The sequence below is a fragment of the Ursus americanus genome, chromosome 7 (assembly GCF_024610735.1).
Source record: "Ursus americanus isolate L20-20 chromosome 7, mUrsAme1.1.p, whole genome shotgun sequence".
NCBI lineage: Eukaryota > Metazoa > Chordata > Mammalia > Carnivora > Ursidae > Ursus > Ursus americanus.
In genome coordinates, this window is record NC_142133.1 from 83,518,995 (window position 1) to 83,535,252 (window position 16,258).

The window sequence follows — 16,258 nt, forward strand, 5'->3', positions numbered from 1 at the left end:
CTGAATAACCTTAGAACATTTTCTAGGTAATCATCCTCCTTCCATATGATCATTACTCATTTAAGACCATTTAATGAAGAAATACTCTCTCCTTCCGAGATGTTATCTACAATTGGGTTTTAAAAAATTAACACTCAACATGCTTCAAAAATAATAAGATCCCATGGGCAAAGTCCTGCTGCGAGATCCATGTTACTGTAACCGGGCTAAAACAAGCAAGTGTGGCATGTCTGTCTCTAAGTATAAAATTGAGCTCAGCGAATTTTATGTCCATGAACTTGCAACGATGTCACGGAGTTTACATTCCACCAATGGGAACAATTTATCTAAGACTATCTGGTTGGCTGGACTATAAAAGAAGGAATCTCTTGATTTCTTGGCATTCCTTTATTTTTTCCATAATCATTTTTCATTTAGTCGAGAAACAAAATCCGAAGAGCTTCCAGGAATAGAATCAGCTATCAAGGTGGGGTCGCACGGTCTTCATGGATGGATGGCCCCTTCTGCCCTTATGACTTTGGCAGATAATGGGGATGGTGGAAGGAGAAGGGGACATGGGAGCATACACACCTTAACAGAGAGTGCCTTTGTGCAGGGCACCGTGTGGGGTCACTCGGGGAGGAAGAAGTCCCAGCCACAAAGGACTCCCACCTTGGTGACATTCTAATCCTGCCTCTAACGAGGGGGCCAGAAATAAGGAATAAGAAAGAAAGTGCTCAGGCCCGAGACACAGACACACTCGTCGTCAGACGGGCTCTGTGAAAACCCTTCTGAAGTACAAACAACACTCTGCAGAACACAGACTCAGCACAGAGGAGGTGGGACCTGTCAGCCTTAAGCGGTACATGGGTTTTGATCAGCCAAAGAAAGGGGGAAAGGATCTTGCAAATAGAGAGAGCGGCATGAGAGATGGTGGGAGATGGGAAAACACATGGCATATTCAGGGAACAGCAAGAAGTCAGTGATTAATCCCAAATCATTGAGAAGCAAGTCACATCACATATTCTCATACTGAGATGAGACCTGCATTGCTCCATTCTTGATCTCATTAATTCCAAGGAGCTCCGTGTCAACTTCCCTATTCTCGTCTCATTAGGTGGAAATGGCAGAAGTCGAGCGGTGAGGACAGCATGGATCTCGCACTGGCTGGTGTGGTCGTTGGTCCAGACTCGCAGTCCTTTCTCCTGTAGCCTCACGGTCAGTGCCAACACCATCGGCTATAGTTTCTCACAGCCCCTAAATTAATTTAGAGTCGCTATTTGCTGAAGACAGTCACTCTGAAAATAATAAGAGGAGTTATTGCCGTGGCCTGGGATTTGCATTCAGGAAACTTAAAATGATTCTTTATTATCTATGGTTGCTATTATCCAGTTCAAAGATTCATCATCTTTGATGACTATTATGAGAAAGATAAGTAAGAAAAGTCAAGTCAAAATGTGGATTTGGAAAGTATTTGTGACTTACAGTCCAGAAATAAGGAATGTGAGTGAAGAACATGGTTATCCAATAGACAGGAGTCCAATCGATGAAGAGATTTCTTACAATTACCAAAATCATCCCAACACGTATTGCTACGAAGGAGCGGAGGGAGAAACGGTACAAATAATCCGCAGGGGGGCCCACGCCCGAAAATCACCGTAGAGTTTGCTCTCAGAGTTTTGTGCGCAGTTGCAAAAGGGGGTAACTCTGAAGATTTTAAACCACGAATGTTAATAATTGCCAAATTATTTTTTTATTTCTTATGTATATGTTTACACGTAAGTCCTTCAAAACCAAGGAAGAATTGAAACATTTGCCCAGAGCTGCTAAGGAAGCACGAGGTAGAGCACCCTACACGGGAACAGCTTTCTTTAGTTCACCGATGAGCAGAATTAGCAGGGGGAGGGGGAGAAGCAACAGATTTCACTTTAACAGAACATCTAAAATCCTGCAGGAAAGTCGTGAGTACACACAATCCTGCCTTAAAAACACCCTAGCCTGTGGCATCTGACAGCTCTGGCGGCGGGACCAGTGAATGCTATCAACACTGACAGAGTTTCCACTTCCATCTAAGTCTGAAACCAAGGAATGATCGATCTTTCCCTCTATCAAAAAAAATTTTTTTCTTTGATTCTCTGCATCTTCTATCGAACGAAGTGACCCCACTAACAGAAGGCTGGCTCGCATTTAGACGTTTCTCAGGGTCCCACCTGTGCCTGTGACGCATATCTGATTTTCACACCGAGACAACGGCTCTGCTGCTCCACGTCCAGTACGAAGAACGGAGAGTTTGCCGAGCACCTTCTGCAGGTCGCAGGCTGGTTCATGGAAATACTACCTCATTTAATCTTCATGAAGCCCTGGGACATGGACACTTCAATTGTCCCCATTTTAAGAGGTGGAAACCGGGGCTCTAAAGTTACTTTTATGGCCCAGAAAGTCATCTCTTCGTAACACGAAAGTGCCCGCTCAGTGCCTTGCAAAGTGGTGGTCCCGCCAGCCCAGGGGGTTCTTCAATCCCTGACGCTCCGGCAAAGCGAGGTGGTCCCCTGCACTTGCCTCGGGGGCCCAGAGCGGCACACATGCGCGAGGAGGGGACCGGACACGGCCCAGGTCTCAGGTGGGGCCCACGGCCCAGAGGCCCTGCACACCTCCCTCCGCGTCTCCTGGCATCTTAGAGAAGTGAGAGCCAAACGGATGAGCCGGCAGCTGCTGAGAACGGCCAGCACTCGCGAACACTCGGGTGTGCCCGGCACGGGTCTAACTCTGCCGATGTCCGCTGGCTTCGTCATGACAAGCTGGGACGGCAGGGCCATTTCCAGCCCGTTTCCTGCCCAACCCCAGGAGAGGGCAAAGCCAAGCCCAGGGCCTTGGCGCTTCTCCGGAGCGGTACCAGGGGTCCAGCCGAGGCCTCAGCATGAGAAAACCTGCCAGAGGAACGCAGGGCACTTCCCTTCGCTCCCATCAGGTCAGGTGACCCCAGGGCACAAGGGATGGTGGGAGAAGCAGCCCCTGCACACACACATTCATGAAACATCCGATTTCCTGCAGGGGAACCATGCAGACTGAGCCTCCGCAAAGTCGTGTCTTTTATGATTATCTTTATGAAGCCGAACTTGCGAACAGGTTCCAAGAGTCTTCTCCTCACCTGCGTGCGCCCTCCCACAGCGGTAACGGCCGTCAGCTCTGGGTGGGGGGATTAGGCAGATTGTTTCTTGTTTTACATTGTAGGTTTCTGCAAATAGGTTACACAATGAGCACATGAAATATTTATTTTCAGAGAAAAAGAAGATTCCATCTCTTGAAAGGAAAACTGCCTGGTCACTTCTGCTTCCTGCTCGAGGTGTCTGTGAAGCTGCGTGACCCACGACGTCTGCGGTCACTTTCATAGGTGACTGAGCTTCAACAAGTCCTACACATACGGATTTTTAGGGCACTGATTGCCAGTGAACCAGTCCCCCTGGGGAGGAGCATAGAACAGAGCTTCCCGTAGATTCCGAGGGCAAGGTCACGTGGGCAGAGGCGGCCTAACCAAACTCAGCCAGGCTGGATCAGCCCCATTTATTGGAACCGTACTAAACGCAGAGCGTACCTCCAACTCCTGGAAGGTCCTCATCCTTGACCCAGCAGGCGGCCACTAAAAGCCGCTCCTAGTGGCGTGGGGCTCCAAAGCTCTCAGCTTGGCCGAAGCAGCAACCATCGTGATGGGGGGTCACCTCCCACCCCACTCCCCGCCACCGCACACCCCTCCGGGCCCAGTCCTGACCCCGCCCACACCACCAGGCCGCGGCTCCTTGGGCGCTCCGCGGTCAGCGACCCGTCTGCGCAGAGCCAGGCGTGCGTCTCCTGCGACCAAAGCCGCTCCCTGCACTCTGGCCCGCACCCACAGCCACCGTACCCGAGAGCCAGTGAGCCCGGTCCTCTCCCAGCTCCCTGGGCCTGTCAGAGCCGCTCTGCAGATGCTCCCTGTCTCCTGAGGGTCCTCACGCCCCTCACGCCGGCCTCTGCGCGGAAAGCGCGCTCTCACCCCGTCCCCGGGAACAGGCTCCTCGGAATTCTCGTTTCGACTCCACTTTTGCCTTCTGGGAGATCCCATTCATCCCCAGGATCCCAGCCAGCCCCATCCACAATGCCAGCTCCCATCTCCTTCCAAAGCTGCCGGCCCTTGCTATGGGGTGAATCACGTCCCCAAATTCTTGTGCTAAGGCCCCAAGCCCAGCTATGGTCACATTCGACCTCAGAATGTGAGCTAATGAGGAAACAGATTCATAGTGAATGTGACTAACGAGGAAACAGATTCATAGTGAATGCACTTGGACAAGATGAGTTCACGCTGGAGCAGAAGGGCCCTAATCCGGTACGACCAACGTGACCGACGTCCTCATGTAACGGGGAGCTTGGACACGTACACACGCACAGAGGGAGCGCCACGTGAACCAGAATGGGGAGACCTACTAGAAACACCAAATATGGCCCTCCAGCCATGAGAAGCAGGGGGAGGAGGCGGGAGCAGTCTGTCCCTCATGGTCTCAGAAGGAAGCGCCCTGGGACACCCTGATCCTGGGATTCTGGCCTCCAGCCTGGGAGATGACGCATTTGTTGTCTGAGCCCAGGTCTCCAGCATTCTGTTGGCCGCCTGGGAAATCACTCAGCATCTCTGTGCCAGCCGCCCCCTGTCAGCCCCCAGCCAGCCTCCGACTCCCACAGGGCCCACTGGGCACACAGTCCCAGTGCAGGCAGGACCCTCATGGGTCCCTTCCCCCATCACCCCTGTACCTCTCGAGCCCACTCTCCCCTGGCCCAGGGCCTTGTCTCCCCCAGACCCCCCTCCCCAAGTCTCCAGAGCAGTGCCAGGGCCCCCAGTCTTGCCCACCCTCTGACCCAAATCCCACCTCACTGTCAGAAGGCCCTCCACCCAACACATACCTGACTGCCGCTCCCCACAGAGCTTTCAGGGGCTGCCAGCTGCTTTCCAGACGAGGCACAGAGCCCTTCCTGATGTACCCCACTGGCCTCTGTGGTCTCATCTCGACCCACCTCATCTCCTCCTTGTGGGGAAGCCCCACTGAACTGGCCCTGTCCCCAGACATCCCCGAGTCCCCCTGGACTCCCTTCCAAGGCCTGTCTTTGCGGCCTGAGGACGTGTCCTCTTCCAACCCGCCAAGGATGGACTGCAGCCCAGAAGCCTTTTCTGAGAGCTCCTGGTGCCCTTCCCGGGGCTGGTGGCGCTCCTGGGCCCCAGGACAATAGAATCGGTTAGTCTGATGGGTGGGACGTGGGTTCCCTGAGAGCAGGGCTCAGGTCTGTCCTTTTCTCCGCTGAGCCGTTCCCCCCACAGGACCTTGGCTCCAATAAACATTTTCTTAAGCGACTTCTTTCGTGAACGTGTGTTTCCTGCCTACGCTGCATGGAGTTCTGAATTCACACGAGGGACACTGGTCCCAGTCCCGAGGAAGAGACAGACACGTGATGTGGAGAGAGAGGTGGACTTGGCCAGGGGCAGCTTACTACAGACACTTTCTGGATATTCGGAATTGGGACTGAGAATCGCAACCTCCAGGCAGCTGTAATGTCTTCAGGGCGGAGCGCCGTCCAGGAGCGGTGGGTGCTGCGAAGCGGGGGGAGAAATGCAAGACGGGGTGCCGGCCAACTTCTACGAGAAGAAGGAAGGAAGATCCCAGTCTGTGCTCTCCAGTGTGGTAGGCACTGATTCAGATTTAACTGACTTAAATTTAAACTAATTAAAATAAAACAAAATCGAGGGTTTGGTTTCTCCACCATAGCTCATGTTTCTGGAAGTAGGAGAAAGGGAGAGGTTGGACCTACGTCCTCGGAGGCATTAGGACAAGACGGGAGAGCGTCCCCACTTCCTCCATGAATAACAGGCCAAGCTACTGCTGAAAACAGGAACGGTGACGTCTGCAGGCTCTTTGAGGTGTGCGGTTAGACAGTGAGTTTGGGACCGTCAGTGAAGGGAGCAGGGGAGGTGGCAGGATTACCGTGACGCTGAGAACCCGCCGATGGAGCCGGGGGTCCTGCTCCGTGGTTCCCACCACCCCTCACTCTTGCCAGTGCTCTGAGCTCACGTAGTGAACGGGCAGCACTGTCTGGTATTTGACTCGGCTGGTAAATTGCAAGCACAGATCAGATATTTGTCAGTATGTGTCCACAGGAGGAAGAATGAAGGAATCCATCATCTGAGGGACCCCATTCTGGAGGAGACCCCTTCACGCCCTTTTAAACACCTCCCTCCTCGCACAGGGGCGCGACGCGCAGAAAAGCCTGTGCCAGTGTCCCTGGGCCCGCGCGTGGGGTCCCTGCACCCGCACGTGCTGTCCCGACCCCACCCTCACTGCCACACAGCCTTAAACCACGGCTTTTACCCCTTCGAGCCACATTTCCCCCATCCGGAAGGAGGGGCTCATACTGCTTCAGAAAAGAGCTACGAGAAGAAACTGTCGAGTGCGTCTCGTGAGAGCGAGGCGGAACTCACTGTCACCGCTCACCCCTCCACCTTCGAACTCACTGTTGTCTCGGGCTGTGGGGTCCACACAGGCGCGCGTGTGGACGTGTGTTCCAGCCTGCGGAATAAGCCGTCTCTAAACACAGGGCACTTTTGGACTCCGGTCTGATCCCCCAAGCCCGCCCCTGCGGCCATTCAGCAAACGTGCTTCTGCACAAAAACCTGTGAACCGGGGATCACTGCACCCGGCAATCGACTGGAAATTAGTGCCTTTTTAAAATAACCACATCCCGCATAAGCAGAGGAAAGCAGATGGTGGAGTGCGTGTCCCCTGGGGAGGCTGGGTCACCTCCAAGTTCACGTGCAAAGACTCCCGTGTGTAGGGCTCAGGGGCCAGGACCACGACTTCAGAGGGGCCCACACATAAGTGTCCCCATAATTTGGAAATCGGGGTGATTAAGTTCCAATTGTATTCTGAGCTTTTGGAGCAACTGAAAAGCACATTAAATGTATCTGTAGGTTGAGGAATGTTTTATATGCTGAATGCTGGGGTATAATTGATAGAAACACAGCTCATCGTGTTGAAGCAACTGAGAAAAACACATTGAAAAGAAGTAAAACAATATAAAATATAGCTGGAACTCGCGAATGATAAGCCATTTATTTTCCTTTCACACCATATTGGATCACAGAGAAGAGTGATGTCATTATTTTATTATTTATCACTACTGGGACTTAGCCATGTGAGACTTGGCTGAAGTATCTGGATTTCAGACCATTTGTTTTCTGCTTTTATCATTAATCATTCCTCCAGCCAAACCCTGAAGCTATGGAAATGCAGAGATCCCAACCCCCCAGCTGTTCCGATCCTGGAAGACTTCGCGCCGATGCCAAGGAGCACGTCTGCGTGTGCGTGGTTGGGCCAGAGATCTGCTAACACAGAACAACGTACAGGCCTAGCGCTGGAGGGACCGTCGGGAGCCATCTGGGCCCCTCACTTCCCAGGCTAAGGGTCAAGGCCTGGGGATGGGTGCGTCACACTGGACAGCAGTTTGGCCTGACCCTCATCCCTAGATGCACGACTGTGGGCGAGCACTTTAACTGCTTCCGGCCGATTTTCTTATTTGCAAAATCCCCCCCCAACCCTTCTCCACTCATCATCACGGTTTCCCTTCTGAGAGGTGCACTGCACAGATGGTGAATGCTTGTGTCAAACATTCTGGAAGCAACATCACTCCACAGATGTGGCTCAGACACTCGGCTCCCTGTCCCTGGAGCGTCCCACCAATGATATCCGAAGATGGCACGACTTCCAACGGTCATTCCCTCACTGCCCAATACGGTGGCCACCGGCCACATGTCACTAGTGAGGCTTGAAATGTGGCCTTCCAAAGGCAGAGGTAAAATATACACTGAATTGGAAGACTTACTACAAACAGTCAATGATCTCCTTCACACTTTCACAGTCATCATCTAGAAAGGATAACATTTTGGCATATGAGGTCCAATAAAATACATTACTAAAACTAACTGTACCTCTTTCATGTTACTCCTTCTAATGTGGCTACTAGAAAATCCGAAATTGCACACATGGCTCCCATCTGTGGCCCACGTTCACTTTCTTTTGCATGGCGCTGTACTAACACCCCCGCCCCATCCAGCCCGGCCCTTGAGCGGGATTTCCTCTCATTCAGCAGAGTCCTCCGCCCTGAGACAGCAGCCCAGCTAGGATGCGGGGGCTTGTCCAAGGCAGCCCAGCTCTCGGCCTCAGTCTGGCTGTTCTTTCAATCTTCACACAGCAGTGCGAACTCAGTCTACACCCATTCTTGCCTTTTGCTCTCAATTTTCAGGCTTTCCACATGGTATCATTTAAAACAGACACCCATAGATACTTATACTCCCAGGACCAATGACATAGCTGAGTGTTATGGGTTAATCATGTCCCCAAAAATATATGTCCAGGTCCTAACCTCCAGTGCCCATGCATATGAACTTACTTGGAAACAGGGTCTTTACAGAGGTCATACTGGATTAGGGCGACCCTAAATCCAGTGACTGGTGTTCTTAAAAGAAGAGGAAATGCCTAGTGAAGACAGGTGCACAGGGAGCATGCCTGAGACAACAGAGGCAGCGAACAGGGTGATGCCTGCAGGGACAGCAAGGATTGCCGGCCACCCCCAGGTGCTGGAAGAGGCCAGGAAGGATCAGACCGAGAGTCTCAGAGGGAACGAGACCCTGCTGATGCCTGGATTTCGGACTTCAGTGTCCGGCCCTGTGACAGCATACATGTTATCCTTAAGCCACCCCATGCTGGTACTTCGTGATGGCAGCCCCAGGAGACAAATACCGTGTCAGGGAGGGACCTCCCTGCAGAGCGCATGTGCTCTCCCGTGATAAAAAGGGTTTCTTTTGGGGCGCCTGGGTGGCACAGTGGTTAAGCGTCTGCCTTTGGCTCAGGGCGTGATCCCAGCGTTATGGGATCGAGCCCCACATCAGGCTCCTCCGCTATGAGCCTGCTTCTTCCTCTCCCACTCCCCCTGCTTGTGTTCCCTCTCTCACTGGCTGTCTCTATCTCTGTCAAATAAATAAATGAAAATCTTTAAAAAAAAAAAAGGGTTTCTTTTGCAGGTTTATAACCAAATAGCAGTCTTTTGGGGAAAAAATACATATTTTATTAGTCATCATGAGACATAACATCTAGAAAACAAAGCATGAAGGGTACATAATGTCCAATTTCATTTAGAAAAACACAATTTAGTGGCAGAGAGCTGACCAGTGGTTGCCTGAAGCCAGGCGTGCAGGAAGAAAGGGACCACCAAGGGCACAAGGCAACTTTCGGGGGTGATGAAAACATTTCGTATTTTGAATGTGGCGCACTCATGGGTCTATACGTTTTTCAAAATTCTTCAAAACGCACAGTTCAAATGGGTCCAGTTCATCGAATAGTTCACTTAAGTTGATAAACAGTAAGCAAGGGACGGTAATAGACTGAGGTCTGATTCAGGAAGTGCCAGCGGGATCATCTCCCTCCCGAGGCAGCACCAGCAAGGGTTCTGCTCGACCGCCCCCTGCCCTGTCCCAGCTCCTCGGACCTTCCGGGCCGCGTGCTCCACGCCGTGAACCTGCAGCTGTGAGCTTACGGCGCTGCTTGTACTATTTTTCACTGAAGGAAAGGTTTGTGCACTGCAGACACAGTGGAAGGGCGCACCAGTCTAACGTTAACAAAGAACACGCTTCTACAAATCACATGCAGGGCAGAGTGTTTCATACATTTATATGTATTAAATGTATTTATATGTACTAAATACATTTAATACATTAACACATACAGAGTGTTAGACATACATTTCTAACATATTTATAGTTGCAACCTTTTCACTTTTTAAATATTTCACGCAACGTATTGTATGATTCTGTTGCGCCTCTTAACGTGTCCTTTATGCTGTCTGAGCATTTTTCTCACAAGGGATTTTCATCCATTTGAAAGGACAGGTGGAGGGCCGCCTGGGTGGCACAGCGGTTAAGCGTCTGCCTTCGGCTCAGGGCGTGATCCCGGCGTTATGGGATCGAGCCCCACATCAGACTCTTCTGCTATGAGCCTGCTTCTTCCTCTCCCACTCCCCCTGCTTGTGTTCCCTCTCTCACTGGCTGTCTCTCTCTCTCTGTCAAATAAATAAATAAAATCTTTAAAAAAAAAAAAAAGAAAGGACAGGTGGAGATAAGAATGCAAACAAATCATCAGACATAGGAATCTTCGAAATCTCGTCTAGATGGGTCGTACTGCTGAAGTCACACTATGAGAAAGGATGAGTCACCAAGTCTTCACCTCAAGCAACTGCTGAAACTCAGAGGCTAATGCCTGATGTGCTTGTCCTATCGCTGCACCAAGCAAGTGATGCCGGTGGTGTTTTAAATATCCTGCATCCTGGTGAGATTTTAGCTACACGAGAGAGTTTTTTAATGTGAGACACACACACTAATTTTCCTCTAGCCTTAAGTAATGGCATATAGTTCCCAGTTACGGTAAAATCCAAAAAAAATTTCTGCTTCCTTTCTGCGAAAAAGTAACCACGTAGACAGAAGAGTTATCAGGTGCCAAGGCAAGACTTTGTGTTGCGAATATTCACAAAAGAGCTTTGACATCTTTTAACTGAAAGTGGGAAACGCTGACGAAGATCAGAGAATTCTCATAGGGCTTCTCCAAGTCCCTGGGAGCTGGCTAGACATTGATCCAGGCTCCCTGCGTTCCGCCATAACTCAGGAATTCCAGTGAGCACGGAGCTAGAAATACTTGAAAGATACTCTTGGAAAACATCTGGATGAGAAGGGGTACATGTGATTACCATAATGATCTGCAATGATATTAATTTACATGCCTATCTTTGTGTTTTCTTCCACACCACACAACTTCATCACGCACCTGCTTAACCAAGTAGAGATTAGGAGAAAGCGGGACTAATTATTACTTGGTAATTGATAGAAGGATTTTTGGCTCCATAAATGGTCAAAAGTATAGATAATGCACTCTAACATTTATGGGCTCTTACCTGCTCTATTGCTAACCCAAGCCCAATACTACATAAAACGCAGGTGTGAGCATTATGCTACTATAGTCAGATGTTTAAGGGAATCCGGACAAAGTTGAATTCTTCCAAATAAAATTGTTATTACCATCATATTGGATCTTTAACGCATTAATTTTTCAGTGATAAATAGAGCCTGTTATTAGCAGATAAGCTCTCCCCTTTACTCTGTGAACCACACAGAGGTTTACTCAAATCAGTGAGAGCATTTGCCCAGAATTGTGTGTCTTCGGACATTTATTTCATAGGACTTGTGAGGATGGCTGTAGCTGCCCACTTATCAGCTTAGGAAATTCTAAGGACAGCCACTGCAATTCTTCAACATCTAAACAAAAAGAGATTCTTGGGCTGAACAGAGCTGATCAGATGGTTTTCTCTTTACCCTTCGAAGCAAGGTCTCTGTCTCAGGGCTGCACCAGCCCCGGGCTGGCCTGACTCTCAGACTCCACCGACTTTGCTTTAGGAGACCTCTCGTCTCTTTGGAAATAAAAAACAAAGAAGATTACAATGGAAATGGCTACAAAGAGATCACTGTTCCAGGGTTTGGCAGAGTGAACTCAGCCCAGGCTATCTCATGGCCAGCTGCTATCAAAGGTAGGGTTTTCTCTCCACCATTAGCTCACTACACCGCGGAAACACAAAGGTGAACGGCCGTCTTGTCAGACGTGGGTTGGAATAATGTGTAATTAGGAAGAAATATGTCCTGGCTCTGTCAAGAAAGACCAAGCTCCCTGAAAAGGTGACAAGACTCAGACGATTTCTGGGAGTGGAGCGCGAGAAGGACGAGCCGCAGCCCCTGCTCCCTCCTCATGCCTGGAGGTCAAGGTCAAGGTCAGCAAGGGCTCCGCCATCACAGGTAGACCATCAGGCTGCCTTTCGTCCTGTAGGAAAGCAGGAGGCACTGACCTCACTGCGCGTGAACGCAGCTTTGCTGTTTTCAGTTAAAAACAAGTGTAATCTCGGGGCGCCTGGGTGGCACAGCGGTTAAGCGTCTGCCTTCAGCTCAGGGCGTGATCCCGGCGTTCTGGGATCGAGCCCCACATCAGGCTCTTCCGCTATGAGCCTGCTTCTTCCTCTCCCACTCCCCCTGCTTGTGTTCCCTCTCTCACTGGCTGTCTCTATCTCTGTCAAATAAATAAATAAAATCTTTAAAAAAAAAAAAAAAAACAAGTGTAATCTCAAGGACTTGGAAATGCCCCAAGTTTGGGTTATGAATCACGCACACCTGGATTGTTCCACGTATAAATCACCCATTTGTGTGTCTTTTTTTTAAAGATTTTATTTATTTATGTGACAGAGAGACAGCCAGCAAGAGAGGGAACACAGCAGGGGAGAGGGAGAGGAAGAAGCAGGCTCCCAGCCGAGGAGCCCGATGTGGGACTCGATCCCGCAACGCCAGGATCACGCCCTGAGCCGAAGGCAGACGCCCAACGACTGCGCTACCCAGGCGCCCCACCCATTTGTGTGTCTTATGGACAACAAAGAAAAACCTCAAACGAGTACACTGAGGCTCACAGACATGAGTTGGACAGTAAGGGCCACACAGCCAGGTAGGCAGGGACCCCAGTTCCTCTCTCCCGGCTCCAGGTCATGCCCACGGCACTTCCGATGCAGGCACGGATTGTCTGCCGCCCCCTTCACCACAGTCCCTGCGGGGTCAGCCACGACGCAGGACTCGACTTCAGGACGACCGAGCAGAGGATCTCTCCGGTACCTGAATCAGGCACAAGGGCTGGTGGGTCTCTGCCGGCGCGAACTGATACTCGGAGTATCCACTACATTTTGTCGACTGTGGTCTCCGCCACGGGGCTCTGACTTCACCAACATCAACACACAAGCAAAGTCGTGGCACTGGGGTGGACCTCAGCATTCAGCGCGCTGGATCTCGTCTGCGGCTGAGCTCTGTGCTACCATCAGGACAGGAGCGGCACCATAGGGCCCCTCGCTGAGTCGGAAATACGGCAAACGGTCAAAGAGAGGAAGGGAGGAGAAGGGTAAGTAGCCACAAATGACAGACTTCAAACCACCGCTGGTGTTTACGTGTGCACATCATTTCAAAATCTTTTCATTAGTAGAACTAGAAAGTACGCAGAGCAGCTCGCGGCTCGGACTTCTATTGAGATGTCTGTCTTTGTCTGTCTGATTTGACATGTCTAAGGTCTAGAATGACGCACTGTTGCTATTTTGTCGTGAGGTTTTACAGTACGAGCAACCCCAGAAAGCCGGCTGGCCGCGAGCGAGGAATCCTTCTGGCTTCGTGCTTGCTGCCCCGAACGGCAGTGCGGCTGGGAACGTCCGCGAAGCTCGTACAGCAGCTCAACGTCACAGCCGTCAGTGCTCTCGTGCGCCGCGAGAGCCGTGAGGCCAAACTCCGCTCAGGGACTCACCGGGCGCCGTTGTGACAAGCTACTTCCTCCAGAAGCCGAACTTTCCTGCCCTGCCTCTCCAGAGCCGGCTCAAGTACGCACGAAGGTAGGAAGGGTTAAACTCTCTCCCGTCCAGCCTCGGTCCAGATCTTTCCAGCAAGCGGCTTCTGAGAAAGTTCTCCAGAGCTGCCAGCCAGCCAGAGGCCACCTCCTCATTCTGCCCCCAGCTTACCGCTCGTATTAACCATCCACACCACCGGCTGTCACGTGGCAGATTAAACATCAGAATTAACCATCTGAGGTGCTAAACCAGATATAAAAAAATTAGAATTAAAATTAGAATGAGCTCACGTTCTTGCAAGGAGTGGGGTCCAGGCCGAGGACAAATACACAGAGAATCAGCAGATCAGAGCACGCGGAGGCCTGGCCTGCGGGGTGGGCCACGGGGCTGCAGCCCTCTCCGCCTGTCACCCTTCCACCCTGTGACCCCAACGTGGCACGCGTGAGTGCCATGAAGGCTTGCATGGTGCACCAGAGAGGCCGCTCCAGAGTGGGGACCAGAGCCACGCAGGCATTTAGGTGACCAACATGCCACCTCCGTCTGCTCGGAGAGCGCGAGGCGTCCGTCCTGCCCCGGGGTCCCGAGCCCGAGGCCCCTTCCCTAGCTGTTTCAGCATCCTGACTCGTGCTGCTTGTGGGTTCGCGTGGCCTCAGCAACAACTCTCAGGGGCTGAAGAACGTTTTGTAATATAAACAATTCCCAGGACCCTTAAATCCGTGTCTGTGTAGGGCCAGATTTATCACGAGGGAGGTATCATCCGGATTCTGGACACAGCATCCATGAGGCGTGGTTGTGATTCTTTACAACCAAATAGGGAGACTCTGAACCCTAGTTAATGAAACACTATCACTTTTATAAAAACATTTAATTAAATTTTGCATGAAGTATATTTCAACTATTAGCTTTATTTATTAAAATAATTTTTATTTAGTCTTTTTATATTCACTAATTATTATTTCTATTTTGCCATTTAATTTTAATAATTCTGAATATTTTACCAAAAAAGCTCTCTCAAGAACATCACAAAAATACATCTAATTTAACTTTTATTCACCTACATTTATATTGTTAATAGTTTATTGGGAACATGTTGAAATTTTATATTCTGCAGCGACATTTTCCTTCTAATCTTTTAGATCAGGGGTTGGTGGATTTTTTCTACCGAAGCCCTATGTTACGTCATTAAAAATGACGAGAGTTGGTGTTTTGAGACAAGTAGAAAACCTGAAAATGGTGCCCCAAGGCAGAGAAGAAATAGTAACAGCAAACATTCACAGAGGCAGCCTGTCAAAACTTTACAATAAAAATGAGCACAATTTTGTCAAACATGACCCACATAAAATTCGTGAACAGGCATCACTAGTTTATTTTATGAAAATTTAATTGATCAAAACAGCAAATAGGAGCGAGAAAATTATTGTAAATCAAATCCACAAATTGAATAATTTGCTATTTTGCCAACTTCATCATAAAAAATAGAACTTAACATATATTTTTATTTTGTTTCTATGAACGAATATTGATTATGAACAAATATGAAGAATTTTTGTTATAACCATTTATAGCTTGTTTATAATTTTTAAATGGTTTTTTTTTAAGATTTTATTTATTTGACAGAGACACAGCGAGAGAGGAAACACAAGCAGGGGGAGTGGGAGAGGGAGAAGCAGGCTTCCCATTGAGCAAGGAGCTCTATATGGGGCTCGATCTCAGGACCCTGGGATCATGACCTGAGCCAAAGGCAGATGCTTAATGATTGAGCCACTCAGGCGCCCCTAATTTTTAAATGATAACAAACTGAATGCCTGGGTGTCTCAGTTGGGTAAGCAGCCAACTCTTGATTTTGGTTCAGGTCATGATCTCAGGGTCCTGGGATCGAGCCCCATGTAGGGCTCTGGGTTCAGTGGGGAAATCTGCTTGAGATTCTCTCTCTCCCGCTCCCTCTATCCCTCCCCCCTCTGTTTCTAAAATAAATAAATATTTTTAAATAAAATAAAATAAATGTTTATAAAACCATAGTGTGTGGGTCTCCATTAATCACAGGGATTGCTAATGTCAGGGCAAGCCCAAATAAAAGCACAGGAGGGGCTGTTTTCTGGACAAACACAAAAGAGGCCTACATGCCTTCATCAGGGATCTTCCTGAAAGGCTGGTTTTGATCATGGAAATCCCAGATCAGAAGGCGTATCCCTCCCCACCCCCACCTGCATCTCCAGCCCAAGTTCCTCAGGCTAATGTGCAATGAGGCCCACATTTCTCCAGGATCTACCCCACCACCACCACATCCCAGCACAATCCCACCCAAAGTCTCCACTCCAGCGCACCGGCCACCTTTGAGAACCATGCCGCCTGGAATGACTGCCCCGGTCCGCCACACCTGTTTCAACGCTCGGGTCACATGTGCCACCGTGATGAAGTTTTCCCTGACTACACATGACAGTCTCTCTTCTGTCACCTTGGACGGCACGTGTTCTCTGCACCCTGGGAGGAAGGTGGCCTTGAAGTTATGTTACCAGTCATGATGCCTTACGCCCGACCACTGTCTGATTCTAGGAAGGCCTGACATTCGTTGAGGCGCTACTGTCTGCCAAGTACTATTAGGTACTTGACATTCACTCACAAAGTAGCGTTAACTGAACTGAAGTGACAACTCTTCCTCCCCCTGATGCTACCAGTCCTCAAATTCCTGCCACACTCTATGTTTTCCACATTCTTGCTGGTCAAGTTCATATCTTATGCAAACCAACATACCCCACAGTAGGTCATTAACTGTTCAGAACAGAGCAGTCACTCAACAAAAATGCAG

The 16,258-nt window shown here is 49.9% G+C and overlaps 1 protein-coding gene across 2 annotated transcripts in view; it reads right to left on the reverse strand.

Moving 5' to 3' along the window:
• Positions 1-355: 355 nt before the first annotated feature.
• DCDC2C (doublecortin domain containing 2C) overlaps positions 356-16,258 on the reverse strand; it is a 119,467-nt gene continuing 103,564 nt past the window's right edge. Inside the window, exon 10 of one of the 2 annotated variants that reach the window (XM_045788916.2) lies at positions 356-1,277. In XM_045788916.2, the coding sequence (XP_045644872.2) occupies positions 1,242-1,277 (36 nt within the window). In that variant the 3' untranslated portion in view covers positions 356-1,241. The remainder of the gene's footprint in view (positions 1,278-16,258) is intronic. The other variant, XM_045788915.2, reaches the window with a different exon arrangement.